At 36.7% G+C, this 15,842-nt stretch overlaps 1 protein-coding gene across 11 annotated transcripts in view; it reads right to left on the reverse strand.

The window, feature by feature from the left end:
• The window catches only part of LRCH3 (leucine rich repeats and calponin homology domain containing 3), a 118,552-nt gene that overhangs the window by 46,542 nt on the left and 56,168 nt on the right, over window positions 1-15,842 (reverse strand). For all 11 annotated transcript variants that reach the window (XM_078067152.1, XM_078067136.1, XM_078067116.1 and 8 more), the window contains exons 5-8: window positions 12,769-12,905; window positions 11,372-11,481; window positions 1,232-1,325; window positions 108-228 (exon numbers count right to left, since the gene is read on the reverse strand). In XM_078067152.1, coding sequence (XP_077923278.1) covers window positions 108-228; window positions 1,232-1,325; window positions 11,372-11,481; window positions 12,769-12,905 — 462 coding nt within the window. The remainder of the gene's footprint in view (window positions 1-107; window positions 229-1,231; window positions 1,326-11,371; window positions 11,482-12,768; window positions 12,906-15,842) is intronic.

Below are 15,842 nucleotides of genomic sequence, written 5' to 3' on the forward strand. Positions count from 1 at the left end.
TGGAGAAGCTACAGATACACAAACAAAAGGAGCGAATGTGAAAATGACCACTTAAAAACACCAGAGTGACTGTAAAGACTCTGGCTGTGGTTGGGAGTCCCACTCACCTCCACCATTTGTTACTACTAAACTGCTGCGAGTCTCCTGGTACTGGCTTTCTCTTCGCAGTCTTTGTTCCTTAGTGATTTCTGCTACTCGAAGAGGCAGATCTGAAAATTCATCTGTAGGCTAAAAAAAAAAAATAGCAGTAACATTTAAAAATATAATTTCAAACTTTAGACAACATAGTATTGAAAGCAAGGATATAATATAAACTCACTAAAATTTACATTTAAGAAGAAATGGCAAAAAAGTTCTGGAGATGAACAGTAGTGACAGTTTCTCAACAATTTGAATGTACTTAATGTCACTGAAATGTACACTTAAGAATGGTTAAAATGGTACATTTTATGTTATGTATATTTATTTTACTATAATAAAAAAAAGCGATGGAAGGTTATATATCACTCTATAAATAAACAGGAATTTAAAGTATCTATATATATGTAGCTGCATGGATACAGATACGATTATGTGCACAACCCTTGATACATACACAAGCTTTCCAAATTACAAATGGACTGTGGTCTAAAGTTAATTTGCTTTGGAATGAATGAAGTAATGCTACAAATGGGAGGTTATCAGTCTTGCTAATAACAGCTTATTTCATCAATTAACCCATTGAGAGCTAAAATATTCTACCTTCTAACTTAAAAAAAGAAAGCATAATAATAATTAAATACAAGAGAAAAATATGTAATTAGTTAAGAAAATTATTTATCTTGAGCATGTTAATAGTCTTCACTAAGGTTCCTGTCTTATTACCCATCAACCTATAGTCTTATTTTCTCACCTTGTAGCACCCCTTCCGCAACCTCTGCTTAAGGTCACCCAGCCCTGCAAACTTTAGGCTTCAGTTGTAATTGGCTCAGTTCCCATTTGGCTTTCTAGGATATTAAACTATTTATACAAGACAATAAGGTAACAAACATGTAAAACACATGATAAAAAGATGGCAAAGAAACAGAATATCATTTCTGGATGGCAGTACTCTGTGGGATTTTTACCTCTTCTTTGGCTTTTCCATATTTTATGTAATGAGAAATTGAATCCAATTAAGATACTTTCCATTTTCATCATTTGTTATCTCTTAATCAGGTGTTATAACATGCAGAATAGAAGAAACACTTACTTCATTCCCTGACCATCTCTTATCACCACTGTCCACACTATTGAAACCTGAATCAAGAGCTCCATAAGGGCGACCTGAGTACAGTTCTTCATGGCTGCCAAAGAGAGACTCTAGTTGTTACTGGGTAGTTCGAGGTTTTAAAAATTAACATTTAAAATAAATTAAATGCAATTTTACTAATAAACATTATCATGGCATTTAGTGATTTAACTTATTTAGAATTAAATGGGCATTCTTTTGACTTTTTAATATGAAAAATTCTGAACTAAAATAAACAGTATAATGTATACTAGTATACTAATATAATAGCACTCACCAGTTTCAAAAATGTCAACACTGCCATTCTTGTTTCACCTATGCTTCTAACCCATTTCCCATGCCCCCCAACACAGGGCTTGAACTCACTGCCTTGAGATAGAGACCTGAGCTGAAATCAAGAGTCAGTCCCTTGGGGCGCCTGGGTGGCTCAGATGGTTAAGCGTCTGCCTTCGGCTCAGGTTATGATCCTAGGGTCCTGGGATCGAGTCCCGCATCGGGCTCCCTGCTAGGCGGGGGAGCCTGCTTCTCCCTCTGCCTCTCTCTCTCTCTCTGACTCTCATGAATAAATAAATAAAACATTAAAAAAAAAGTCAGACCCTTAACTGACTGACCACCCAGGCGCCCCCCTCTTTTTTTTTTTTTTTTTTAAGAGAGAGAGAGTGAGTGGGGAGGGGGAGAGGGAGAGAGAGAATCTTAAGCAGGCTCCACGCCCAGCATGGAACCCGACACAGGGCTCAATCTCATGACCCTGAGATCGTGACCTGAGCTGAAATCAAGAGTCAGATGCTTAACTGACTGAACCACCCAGGCACCCTCAATAGTAATTTTTTTTTTAAAGATTTTATTTATTTATTTGACAGAGAGACAGCAAGAGAAAGAACACAAGCAGGGGTAGTGGGAGAGGGAGAAGCAGGTTTCCCACGGAGCAGGGAGCCCGATGCAGGGCTTGATCCCAGGACCCCGGGATCATGACCTGAGCCGAAGGCAGAAGGCAGATGCTTGACGACTGAGCCACCCAGGCGCCCCCCCTATAGTACTTTTAAAGGTAAAATTCATATACAGTGAAATGCATACACCTTAGCTATACACTTGACAAATGAATCCATCTTTGTAATATACACCTCTCTCATGATGTAGGACATTTCTACTTTGCCTGAAAATTCCCACACATCCCTTTCCCAGTCAATTCCCCTCACCATGTTACAGTGTGCTCTTAAGAGATAACCACTACTCTGATTTTTTCACCTTAAATTAGTATGAAAGGCAGAATAACAGTCCCCAAAGATGTCTAAGATCTAATCCCTGGAACCTATAAATATGTTTCTTTACATGGCAAAGGGGAATTAAGGTTGAAAGTAAAAATAAGGTTGCTAGTCAGCTGATCCGAAATTAATGTAAATTATCTGAATGGACACAGTGTAATCAAAAGGGCCCTTAACAGTGGAAGAGGGAGGCAGAAGAGGTCAGTGTGATGCAATGCTGGCTTGAAGATGACTTTTGGTTAAGAGTCAAGGAATGTGGACAGCTTCTCTCTAGAAGTTGAAAAAGGCAAAGAAATGTATCCTACTCAGAGCCTCTAGAAAAGAACAAAGCTCTGCCAGCATCTTGATTTTAGCCCAATGAGACCAAGACTTGGACTTCTGACCTACAAAACCATTAAGATAACAAATTTGTGTTTAAAAATCTAAGTCTGTGGTAATTTGTTATGGCAGCAATAAAAAAGTAATACAGGGGCGCCTGGGTGGCTCAGTCGTTAAGCGTCTGCCTTCGGCTCAGGTCATGATCCCAGGGTCCTGGGATCGAGCCCCGCATCGGGCTCCCTGCTCGGCGGGAAGCCTGCTTCTCCCTCTCCCACTCCCCCGCTTGTGTTCCTGCTCTCACTAACTCTCTCTGTCAAATAAATAAATAAAATCTTTAAAAAAAAAAAAAGTAATACAATTAGGATGCCTGGGTGGCTTAGTCATTAAGCATCTGCCTTCAGCTCAGGTCATGATCCCACTGTCCTGGGATCGAGCCCCACATGGGGCTCCCTGCTCGGCAGGAACCCTGCTTCTCCTTCTCCCACTCCCCCTGCTTGTGTTCCCTCTCTCACTGTGTCTGTCTCTGTCAAATAAATAAATAAAATCTTCAGAAAAAAAAAAAAGTAATACAATTAGTTTTGCTTACTCTGGAACTCAAAAAATGGAATCGTATGTATTTTTTTTAATCTGGCTTTTTTTGCTCAGCACCATGTCAGTGAAATTCTTGATGGTTTTAATATCTTCAAGTAGAATGGATAAATTATTTAAGTGTAGGCTTAACTTAAAAAACAAACGAACAGACTTGCCAATCTGTTTTTGAAAGTAGCTATCCCATTTTGCATTCACACCAGCAATGTATCTGCGTTCCAGCTGCCAACACTCGTGTTGTCAGTCTTTCATTTCAGCTATTGTGGTGAATGAAAGGTGTATCTCACTGTCGTTTTAATTGGTATTTTTCTGATGACTAATGATATTGAGTATCATTTTGTGTGGGTATTGGCCATTCATTTATCTTCTTTTTGTGAAAGGTCCATTCTTTTGCCCATTTCTAAATATACCAGTAATCTCAAAAACAGTTTGCTAAGAAGCCAGACACAAAACACTATATAATGCTTCATTTCATCTATATGAAACTTTAGAAAAGGCAAAACTATACTGACTGAGAGCAGATCAGTAGCTGCCCGGGGCTGAGTGAAGGGGAAAGGACTTATCTAGTGTAAAGGGGCACATGGGTGATGGAACTGCTATCTGTCTTGTGTTGGTAGTCTCATGACTGCATCCATTTACCAAAATTCACTGAGCTGCACACTTAAAATAGATAAGTGTTATGATTTGTACACTGTATCTCAATAAAGCTGTTTAAAAATCTGCCAAATATCTCGCCAAAGTGGATGTTCCATTTTACAGTTCTGTAAGCAGTGTAGGACAGCACTGGTTGCCGCACACCCCCACTAGACATCTGGTGTTGTCAGTTTTAATTTTAGTCATTCTAGTAGGTGTGTAATAATGTCTTGTGCCTTACTTTACATTTCCATGATGACTGATGATGTTGAGCACTTTTTGGGGTGCTTATTGGTCATTTGTATATCTTTGTCAAGTATCTAATCAAGTCTTTTGTCCAACTTTTAATTGGGTTGTTTGTCTTTTTAACATTAAGTTGCAGATACCCTTTATAGTTTGGATATAAGTCCTCTATCATATATATATGTCATATGTATATATATTGCAAATATTTTCTCCCAGTCTGTGGTTTGCGTATTCATTTTCTTAGTATTTTCTTTTCACGAGGAGATGCTTTTCATTTTGCTGAAATCTAATTTATCATGTCTTTTTTTTACGGTTATTGCTTTCTGTATCCTCAGAAATCATTGCCTATTCTATGTCACAAAGATATTCTTCCACACTTTCTTCGAAAAGTTTTATAGCTGTAGTTTTTGCTTGTTCTTAAACATACTTTTAAAAGTTAGCTCAGGGGCACCTGGGTGGCTCAGTTGTTAAGTGTCTGCCTTCGGCTCAGGTCATGATCCCAGGGTCCTGGGATCGAGCCCCACATCGGGCTCCCTGCTCAGCGGGGAAGCCTGCTTCTCCCTCTCCCACTCCCCCTGCTTGTGTTCCCTCTCTCGCTGTGTCTCTGTCAAATAAATAAACAAAAAATCTTTAAAAAAATAAAAAAATAAAAGTTAGCTTAATTAGAAATCTAAAACATGACAAGGCTTATTTTTAAAAAATGGTCTATTAGTATTTTATTTAATAAGCATGGGGTTGAAAAGCAACTTCCAATGGTACAAATTTAAAATAGTGTTTTTCTAGTACTGAATTTTGTATTCCATATATTCTTACATAGTTAATGCACATAACTTTAATTTCCATAAAATGAGGTTAACCATTTCTACTCATATGCCTTTATATAAAGTGAAAGATTTATGTCAGTTAAAAACAAAACAAACCAGGGCGCCTGGGTGGCTCAGTTGGTTAAGCCATCTGCCTTCGGCTCAGGTCATGATCCCAGGGTCCTGGGATCGAGCCCCGCTTCGGGCCCTACTCAGTGGGAAGCCTGCTTCTCCCTCTCCCTCGGCCACTCCCCCTGGTTGTATTCTCTGGCTCTATCTCCCAGTCAAATAAATAAATAAATAAAATCTTTAAAAACAAAACAAAACAAACAAAAAACCCTATGTGAATAAAAGAAAGTCTTTGTAACATCATTTATTTTATTGATAAAGATTTTACTTTGAATGTAGTAATTAATATATAGATCTATTTGTACAATGTACTAAATATGCTCTGATTATGAAGATCCAAAAATACAGGTACCTTCTGGCTATCTTCCTCATTTTCCCCACCTTCCCCCATCAAGATCATTTAGCAAAAAAAAGTCTCCCAGCAGAATTCTAAAATTACTTTTCTAGCAGTGCCTGGCTGGCTCAATTGGAAGAGCATGTGACTCCTGATCTTGGGGTCGTGAGTTCAAGCCCCATGTTGGACGCTGAGATTACTTAAATAAAAAAATAAACAAACAAACAAATACATAAACTAAAAAAGATTTACTTTTCTAAGAGAAAAGTAGTTAATTTCTACCAACTTTTTACTTTGGAAAAATTCATATCTATACAAGAGTTAGGAGAGTAATACAATGAATATCCATTTGCCCTTCATCTGTATCTCCAAACTGTTAGTATTTAAGTAAAATGTCTTATTTAATCATCTATGTGATAGGTCTGCTTTTATGCTTGTTTTAGAGCCCAGAACTTACAGATAGGTACTATATATGTTTTATCACCGCAAAGTCAGGCCAAGGTACCCAATTTTAAAAGCTTTCTAATAAAATTATACATTAAGCCACACTTATAAAATTCTGCAGCTGCCAAAAGAAGTATGTATATTTCAAGATTTACTGAAAAATATTTTAAAATATTATGTATTTTTTTCAAGTAAAGATTTTGCGATTTCTAGAGGATATTGTTCTATGTAACGTTTATTCTATCAAGCGGCCAATTGAGATAAGCCTAAATTTACTGTGATATTTTTCAAGTGGGTAACATAAACAGAATTAATAGAATCTCTGCATTAAGCTATTTATCTCCTTTATTTGTTACCTTTAGCTTCTCCACATACTCACTCTTGTTCAGAGTTGAAACTGGTAAGATTAAAGTGAGGCATACAGGTTTACCAACTCCTGGGTTCACTCAGGATTTTTTTTTGGTTTTAGAACTTAAAGTCCTGTGTCCCAGGAAAACCCTTAGTCACAAGCAAACCAGGACAGACGGTTAGCCAATGAATAAATATGGCCCGCAGGAGGCCTGGCAGAGTTCTGTCAGCCAGGCTCCAGCTATGCGCTGTCAGAAAGTCCAATCTCCTTAAACTACCTAGCATAACATGGACTCAGATGTGTAAGTGCCTTTTCTGTAGCAGGCACTTGAACTGTGAGTCAGTAGAGTGCAGTGAGGAGCATAAAACATGGCTATTTTTATAGTTTAACAGATCTGGACTGACAACGTGGCACCATCATTTACTAGCTGTGTGACTTCAATTAACTTGCTCAACTTCTCTCAACTTGTTTCCTCGTAAGTTAAAGAAAAAAAAAAAGATTAACAACACCTACCTCACAGATTTGCTATAAAGACTGAAAAATAGAAGCTAAGGATTTGCACAAATATTATTACTAAGGACTAAATAAAAGTTATTATTATTATTATTTCTATGAAGAATGTACCCTTAAGAGAGCATTTGCTGTTATCACAAGTCACTACATCTGCTTCATTTGGGTTTAGTTCACCAAACATTTATTGAATGTCACACAGTGTTCTAAATACTAAGAATACAAATATCAATAAAGGATGATCATTGCTTTCACAAGCCCAGGCTTGTTGGAGAGAATTAATTCCGTTACTCGGGTTGCAGAAGCAGGACTTTGCTTAAAAGTGGCTTAGTCTTTCCTCAGTTTTGGTTCACTGCCACATTACCATACATAAATATATTTAGTCTGTAATATATAGGTGGTCAGCAAAAAAGCATAGGTCATTATACATCACTACTGAAAAATACATGTGCCATTGTATAAAACTTAAAAGTTATCACAACAGTGCAACTTGCTAAAGGAATTGGAAACATTTACATCTAGAAATAAATAAAACACTTGTGATCTTTGTAAAATGACTTAAGGAAGACTGGTTGTAGTTTATATATTATGCCGAAGCAGTTAGAAAGTTACATGTAAGGATTGAAGGAAAGTACCACAGCACCTAATCGGTACTGAATACCTTAAGACCTACAGGATTAATAAAAATTCTCTTTAGCAAGACAGGACTCTTAGGACTAAACTGGTCCTAGATCACCGTAGATAGCTAGTAACTATCATGTCTAATATTTACATAAGACGTTATGGTCAGCCAAGCACTTTCAGAACCAGGTCATTCTAAATCCTTAGAACTACTGTTAGGGCATAACTGGGATAAATAAAGATCACGTTGAAGAAACTGAAGTCCAGAGAGGTTAAGTGAACTGCCCAATAGTACAGACATTCTCACTCCATGGTGGCATTTTGAATAAAGGTATGGCCAACTACAGTGCAATCTCACTAATCCATACCTCAGTAAAAAAAGACATGAAGGTACAAATACCCCATTCACCACTGCATGAGGAGTTGGAAGGAAATATTTTATTTATATTATATATAAAAATATTATCTAGGACATTCTGAAATAATTACGAATAATGTAATATAACTCCAGAAAAAATGGAAAATACAGAATACAGATTAATCTAGTGAGCATGGTGAGGGATTATTAGAGGGACTGGAAGACATCAGATCTATAATTACTAATTCCTTTGGAGAGACACAACATGTTTATGCTATTTAGACTTTCCATTTAGGGTATATTTCTCCATGGATTCAAGCCTTCTTTTTGTCTTAGCAAATACACATGTCTCTTGCCAGGCTTTTTTGAGAAGTTTTATGTTTTTAAAGTATTATGATGAGGATTTCTATATTAAAAAAAATTAGGCCAAGACTAATTAGTCCTCAAGACTAAGGACAGAAAGAGAGAAACAGGTTCTGCAATCAGCACCACAGGCTTTAATCAAAGCTCATTATTCCTATAGGGGCTGGTGATTCCTCCTTAGTCTTTGGACCTACCCTCACATACACATCCCCAGTAGTCATCATTAACTGCCTGACACTCAAACCCCAAGGGCAGCTGTAGCAGTTCATGTTCCTACTCTGCTATTTTAGAAGAGGAAAACTTTTTCTTAACAAAGATGATTAACTCCAAGGGGGAAAATCAATTAGTGTCGATGTAAAATAAAAGCTACATTTTTTTAATTTACTTTTTAAGATTTTATTTATTTATTTGACAGAGAGAGAGAGAGAGAAGAGAGAGTACAAGCAGGGGGAGTGAGAGAGGGAGAAGCAGGCTTCTTGCGGAGCAGGGAGCCAGATGCCGGGCTCGATCCCAGGACCCTGGGATCATGACCTGAGCCGAAGGCAGACGCTTAACTGACCAAACCACCCAGGCGCCCCTATGTTTATTTGTTGTAGTACATCTTTCAAGAGTACAGGACTAGAACATACTTAATGAAAATTTCGAATAGGAAAAACAAAACTTTTTTCAATAAATAAGACAAGAGTTCTATATTATAAGTGATTTACCAAGGTAAGAGGAAAAAGACTTGAAGAAAGAAAAGGATATAATGAATAGAGGAAATTTAAAAATTCTTGGCAATAATGGTCTGGGTCCCTTCATATTCTCCCCACTGTCAAAGTCCTTTCTCCAAGAGAGGCGTAGATCTAGCACAGAGTATGCCAGACCTAATCCCTACCATCTGTCAAAACCTTTTATGTCTTAACCTTAACATCACATACCTGCTTTCAGTCTTCTCAGAGTTAAAAGTGTTAGGACCGAGATGTTCTTGTAGGAATCTTTTATGGGTATATAGGACATTGGTTAATTTCTCCTTGTGTATTTGTATAAATATACTAAAACTTGTATTATTATATGCTTAAACCACCAGATTAGAGCTAGTATTTTAAATGCCCTTCATAGTGTCTATGAAACTCTTCAATCTAATAGCTAGACCAAAAAAACCCCAGAACGTCATTATAAAGTTGTTCTGATAACTTTAAGCACAGAAAAGTTAGGACGGAAATAACATTTGTGTGACCAAACTGTTCATCACTTTAATAAATACTTGTTGAGTATCTACTGTGTGTGCCAAACACCCAGCTGAACTAGGGATACAGTGGTGAAGAAGAAACACATGGTCTGCGGCAAAGGGCAGAAGTCAAGTCCCTTTGGAGTAATATTTAATTTACTTAAGAAATCAGGTTCTGGGAGCACTTGGGTGGCTCAGTCAGTTAAGCATCTGCCTTTGGCTCAGGTCATGATCCAGGAGTCCTGGGATGGAGCCCTGCATTGGGCTCCCTGCTCAGTGGGGAGTCTGCTTCTCCCTCTGCCCCTCCCCCAGCTTGTGCTCGCTCTCTCCCTCACTCTCTCTCTCTAATAAATAAAATCTTAAAAAAAAAAAAATCAGGTTCTATATTTTCAGATAGCTTGAGATTACTCCTTTATACCATAAACACTTAAATATTTAATTCTAATAATTTCTGATGAAAAAAATTTAAACTGTATTTAAAATTTAAACTTAATGCACATTTCCCTTTACTGGAAATGATATCTCTAATATACCTTAGCATTTTCTTGATGAGCATCAATTATTGTACTGTGCTCTAACATGGCAGTAATTTAAAATATTACTGAAATATGGAGGGTTCTTTGCATATATGCCTAATGGCATCAAGGCACTATGTTTTTGGAGTGTTACTACTTTTCAGTATCTTGTTAAATTATGAAATATGTCATACAGATAAAAAATGAATATAACAGACATAGCTTTTAAAACATGATGAGACATTAATACCTTTATTTATTATTATTATTTTTAAATATTTTATTTATTTATTTGACAGAGAGAGACACAGCGAGAGAAGGAACACAAGCAGGGGGAGAAGGAGACTTCCCGCGGAGTAGGGAGCCCGATGCGGGGCTCAATCCCAGAACCCTGGGATCATGACCTGAGCCGAAGGCAGATGCTTAACAACTGAGCCACCCCGGTGCCCCGAGACATTAATACCTTTAAAGTCCCTTTATGTGTCTTTCACATTGAATATTCCTTCCTCTCAGAGTTAACCACTAACTGATTTTTTAAATATGTGTCTGCTTTTTATAGTTTTATTTTTTCTTTCAAATAACTTTTTTATTTTTAATGTCTGCTTTTAGAAACTCTACCAAAATAGAAATTTGTTAATCTGTTTTAGACTAGGATACTGAGAAGCAAGCTCATTAGGACTGTGCTTTAATGTAAAATGTGACAAGTTCTAATAGAAGGCCAGAGGGGTTCTCTTTTGAATAAGGCCTATATGCATTATAGCACCTTCACTGAGACATCTATTTTGCCTGTTAAAAGGCCTTTTGAATTTAATTACTCCTGCTTAAGATTGTTCCAGATGGTTGGGAATGCCAAAGAGGTAACCTTGTCATTCAGGTGTTATGTAGTTGAAGGATTCATAAACTAAAAGATCCTGAAGTGACATTAATGGTCATCAAATCCATCCTCTTCACTCCCTAAAGAAAAAATCAACCCCCAAAAGTTTGAATGACTTGCTTTAAGTCACAGAATTAACAGCAGAGCCAAGGTTAGCATTCAAGTCACTGAGACCAGTGGTTTTCAAGTAGGGACCCCTCAGGGGCTATTTAGCAATGTTTGGAGCCGTTTTTGTTTGTCACACTGGGAAGGTGCTACAGAAGCCAGGAATACTGATAAACATCTTCTGATGTACAAGACAGCTTCCCACAACAAAGAGTTATCTTGCCCAAAATATCAACAGTGCTGAGGTGGAGAAACCTTAACTTAGACCTACACTTTGTCAGATCTCTGTAATCGACTGTTTACTTAATACAAACATTCTGAGAAAAACAGTGTCAAAATAGGTTATTTCCCTTTAGTTAAACATTCAGACAGATTTAAGGGTCCAGTTTGATTCCCTATGAGATGGAATACATTAAATAAAAAAATAAAATATACTCACCAGGAGCCAAAACCCAAGGGTCTCCTATCATAATCTGGCAGATCTGGAGCAATCTTACAAGCCTGTATGTTCAGGTACTTAAATATGTGGATTTTGCCTTTTATACATATCTAAAAAAGTAACATATAAATGCAACCAAATTATTACTCATTTGAAATATATGTGTCCCTTGTTAGCAATCACAATCAGCTTTTTACTTATCATATATTAGAAGCAAGGCATTTCTATTAACTACATCCAGTGATATTAAAAATCAAATACTCATTATAACATGTTATTTTATGTGTTTAAGTGACATAAATACAGATTTTTGTTTTCTAGTCAAGAATAAATTTCAGTAACATATAAAGTAAATAATTTATGATTATAAACACTGATAGAATACCAAATAAACTTATCAAACTGATTAGTTAGGCATAGTCAGGGATTTAAAGCATTGTTCCCCATAGATTTCACCAGCAAGTTTTGCTTTTAGAAATCCAACAATCATGCACAATTATGTTTTGAATCCTACTTTTTGTAAGAGAGAAAAGCAGGAAATGATTAAATATTAAAGTTACATTTCTGTTGACAGAAGTCAAAATATAAATTCTTTAAGATTATGAGATCCTTCTATAGTTATGAAGTTTACTCATAAAACTTTATAGTTGTCATCCAGAGGCTTGAATAAGACCATCATCAACTGTAGAGTTCAAATGCTACAGTGAAAAATATGGGCTGGCATGTGTTGTGATGAGCACTAGGTGTTATACGCAACTAATGAATCGTTGAACACTACATCAAAAACTAATGATGTACTATATGTTGGCTAACTGACATAATAAAAAAAATTAAATTAAGTTACATTTAAAAAAAAGAAAAATATAGGCTGGTAAAATTTTTCAGATTATGGGATGGCTAGAATCTATATGTAAAGTTACCTTAAAATTACTTTATTATTAAATAGTTTCATATCAGTCACTGGTAAACAAATGATCAAACTGACTAAATGAGGAACTTAAGATTTTAGAAAATAAAAAGGTACAAAAATGATGGTCAGAAGAAACGCACTGATAATCTTTAATGCTGAAAGCCAAGTATTTTTATTTGTCTCTCATGTTTACATTGCCTACTTTCAAGTTTTACCAGAAAGAAATTAACTCAAATTGTATTAGAAAAACTTCGAGAAGAACCCCTCAACTTAAAAAGTAAGAATTTAGTGAAAGGAAAAGCACTTCTGGAAATATTATCTGTCCTTCATCCCATTTATTCAGGGCTTCTAAAGAATGCATATGTGTGTGAATTTACTGTAAAAGAACTTCATTTCCAACAAAAAGATAAATGCATAGAACTTCAATTTTTAAATTCACCCTTTGTCAAAAAAGTTCCCAGTATACTTCAAATCCACTAGAGTTTACCTGTGCAGGAGGAGACTGTAGTGGATTGTTTTCTAGGGTGATCATTTGTAGGTGCCTGAGGTTCCGATAACAAACAGGGATTGTTGTAATTTTATTGCAGGAGAAGTCTAACCGTATCAAAGGCAGCTCTGCCAGCTCTGCAGGGTGATAAAATGGAAATGAACAATTAATGATATTTCAAAACTAGACAATTTTTACAGGAGCTTCTAGTTAAATAGAGCAAATTTAATGTATTTATCTCCTTTCTTAAAGATGAACTGATATTATAAAATGAAATCTAGTTGCTTACAGATGGGAATACTAGTGAAAAGCAAGCAGTCTGACCCCTCACAGAACTACAGAAACCGGAGGCCTGATACCACAGAAACGTAGGCATAACCAAAGGATTAGATGATAGTCTGTACAAAGAACAGGTTAAATGCCTAAGTCCCCAACCTCAACTCATGCAGCCCTACCCCTCTCCAATCATTCACCACCGGGGTCAGTAAGTTATTCTCTAGTGAAACCGAATCAAAGGCTTTGAATTCAGGAATCTTAGGCACAATGGAAAGTCAGGATGAGTTGCCAGTTGGAAATGGAGGATTTAAAAGGAAGTCTACACAGCGACGAGACCTCAGCATGTTCCTACCGAACCCCACCCCATCCCCAGCTCTTGAATGCCAGTAGTCAGTCCCCTCTTATTCGTGCGGGATATGTTTCAAAACCCCCAGGGGATGCAGAAACTGCAGATAGTACCAAACCCTATATATTCTGTGATTTTTCCTATACATACATACCCGTATACATATACTGTGATTTTTCCTATACGTACATACCTGTATACATATGATAAAGTTTAATTTATAAATTAGGCACAGTAAGGAATTAACAACAAATAAAATAAAATAAAATTAACAACAAAAACTAATAATAAAATAGAACAACTGTAATAGATAGTGTAATAAAAATTATGTGAATGTGGTTTTTCTCTCTCTGCTAGAAAAAGAGGGAGGAATTAGCCATACGTACATAAAAAACTAAGCAAATAAAAAAAGACAAAAACAACAACAAAAATAAGATGTATAAAAAAGAAATAAAATCAGAGTGTATCAACTGAATTGGCAGGGAACTGTATTTATATAGTTGTAATAACATAAACAATAACACTTTGATCAAAAGTTGTGATAAAACTACACTGGGAAGGGGTGCCTGGGTGGCTCAGTCGTTAAGCATCTGCCTTTGGCTCAGGTCATGATCCCAGGGTCCTGGGATCGAGCCCTGCATCAGGCTCCTTGCTCAGCAGGAAGCCTGCTTCTCCCTCTCCCACTCCCTCTGCTTGTGTTCCTTCTCTCGCTGTGTCTCTCTCTGTCAAATAAATAAAATCTTAAAAAAATTACACTAGGAAGATAGTAGGAGGGAAGTAAAGGTATGATCGTGATAGTTTGTAAGAAAGTTAAATCGTCATCTGCCAGGTCACCTGGGTGGCTCAGTAGGTTAAGCATCTATCTGCCTTTGGCTCAGGTCATGATCCCAGGACCCTGGATCGGGCTCTCTGCTCAGCGAGGAGCCTGCTTCTCTCCCTCTCCCTCTGCCTGCTGCCCTGCCTACTTGTGTGAGCACTCAATCCCTCTAATAAATAAATAAAATCTTAAAAAATAAAAATATTTAATATTTATAAATAGTCATCTACCATAACAGGAAGCTGACATAAGTGTCAAGACTGGTAAATCCAGCAAAGCTGTTAAAGCATGTCATTTAGAAGTATGTCAGCAAGTGCCAGTGAAAAGAATCAAAGGTGGAGAAGGTAGATGCTTCTAGACATTAAAACTGGGGAGGCAGAGGGGTGCCTGGGTGGCTTAGTTGGTTAAGGGTCCAACCTTGATTTCAGCTCAGGTCATGATCTCGCGGTCATGAGATCAAGTCCCGTGCTGCCTCCACACTCGGCGGGGGGGGCAGTCTGCTTGAGAGTCTCTCTCTCTTCCCCTCCCCCATGCGCATGTGTGTGCACACACTCTCTCTCTAATGAATAAATAAATCTTAAAAAAAAAATAACTGGGGAGGGAGATGGTTGAGGCAGGGGAATGCTATTATTGATTTTGAGCTTTTTCTACTCGACTTTCTGAACAATATATTTTTATACTATTTTTTATACTATTTCATACTATATATATTTTTATACTACTTGACTTTCTGAGCAATATATTACTTTATAACAATTAAAATTTAAAATCAAAATGGCAATAAGAGACATACTAATTTATCTACCAAACTGGAATATGTTAGAGACCATATGAACTTCCACACTAACTTATGTAGCTATCAGAATAAAGCTTTCCTCCAGTTTAACTCTCAATTTAGCTGAATATGCTGAGATTACAAGATAAGCTGATAGAAAACCATTTAAAACTATTTGTGTGACTCACCATTTTCTTGGTAACACACATTTAAAATTTGATAGAGAAATAAATTAGATGATAAAATTATTAACTGTAATTGTCATCTAAAACCCTGAATTTTCATTTTCACTAAAATCCCAATGTTTTCATTAATTGATTTTATATTAAGTCCATATTACTACATTAATAAGCCTTTAAAGATCAATCTCAGTAGGTGGGTCCTGAGTAGAAGGGTAATCTTGGATAGAATTTTCGGGTTATAAGGCCTGTGCCATGATTTTGGTCAGTTCTGCTGGGGGCCTTCATTCACATTCCTGAGGGGGTAGAAAGCAGACCCAGGAGGAAATGAGGAAGGGCTCTAAAAGTAAAAGGTGTAAAGGTTACTGGGTAAGTGACTGAAAGGAAAGTTATGCAGGATTTTGGCTAGTCTGACTGCACTAAGTGTATAAAAGTGGACTAAAAGGTCACTTATTGAGACATTTTGACATCCAAAATGTCAAAGTCACACTTGTATATGTTAGAATTAAAAATCATACTGGATCATACTGGTGTTAATGTCTGATTCCACAGTGAAGCAAAAGCTTCATTAGTTAATTCAGTATTTACTATATATTATAGGTCATGTTTTATAGAAGAACCTAGAGCATCACGGTCACGAAAATACCTTCTAAAGGACAGAGGTAAGGGGAAGTGGATAGG

This window comes from Halichoerus grypus, chromosome 1 (genome assembly GCF_964656455.1).
Source record: "Halichoerus grypus chromosome 1, mHalGry1.hap1.1, whole genome shotgun sequence".
In the NCBI taxonomy this organism is placed as follows: domain Eukaryota; kingdom Metazoa; phylum Chordata; class Mammalia; order Carnivora; family Phocidae; genus Halichoerus; species Halichoerus grypus.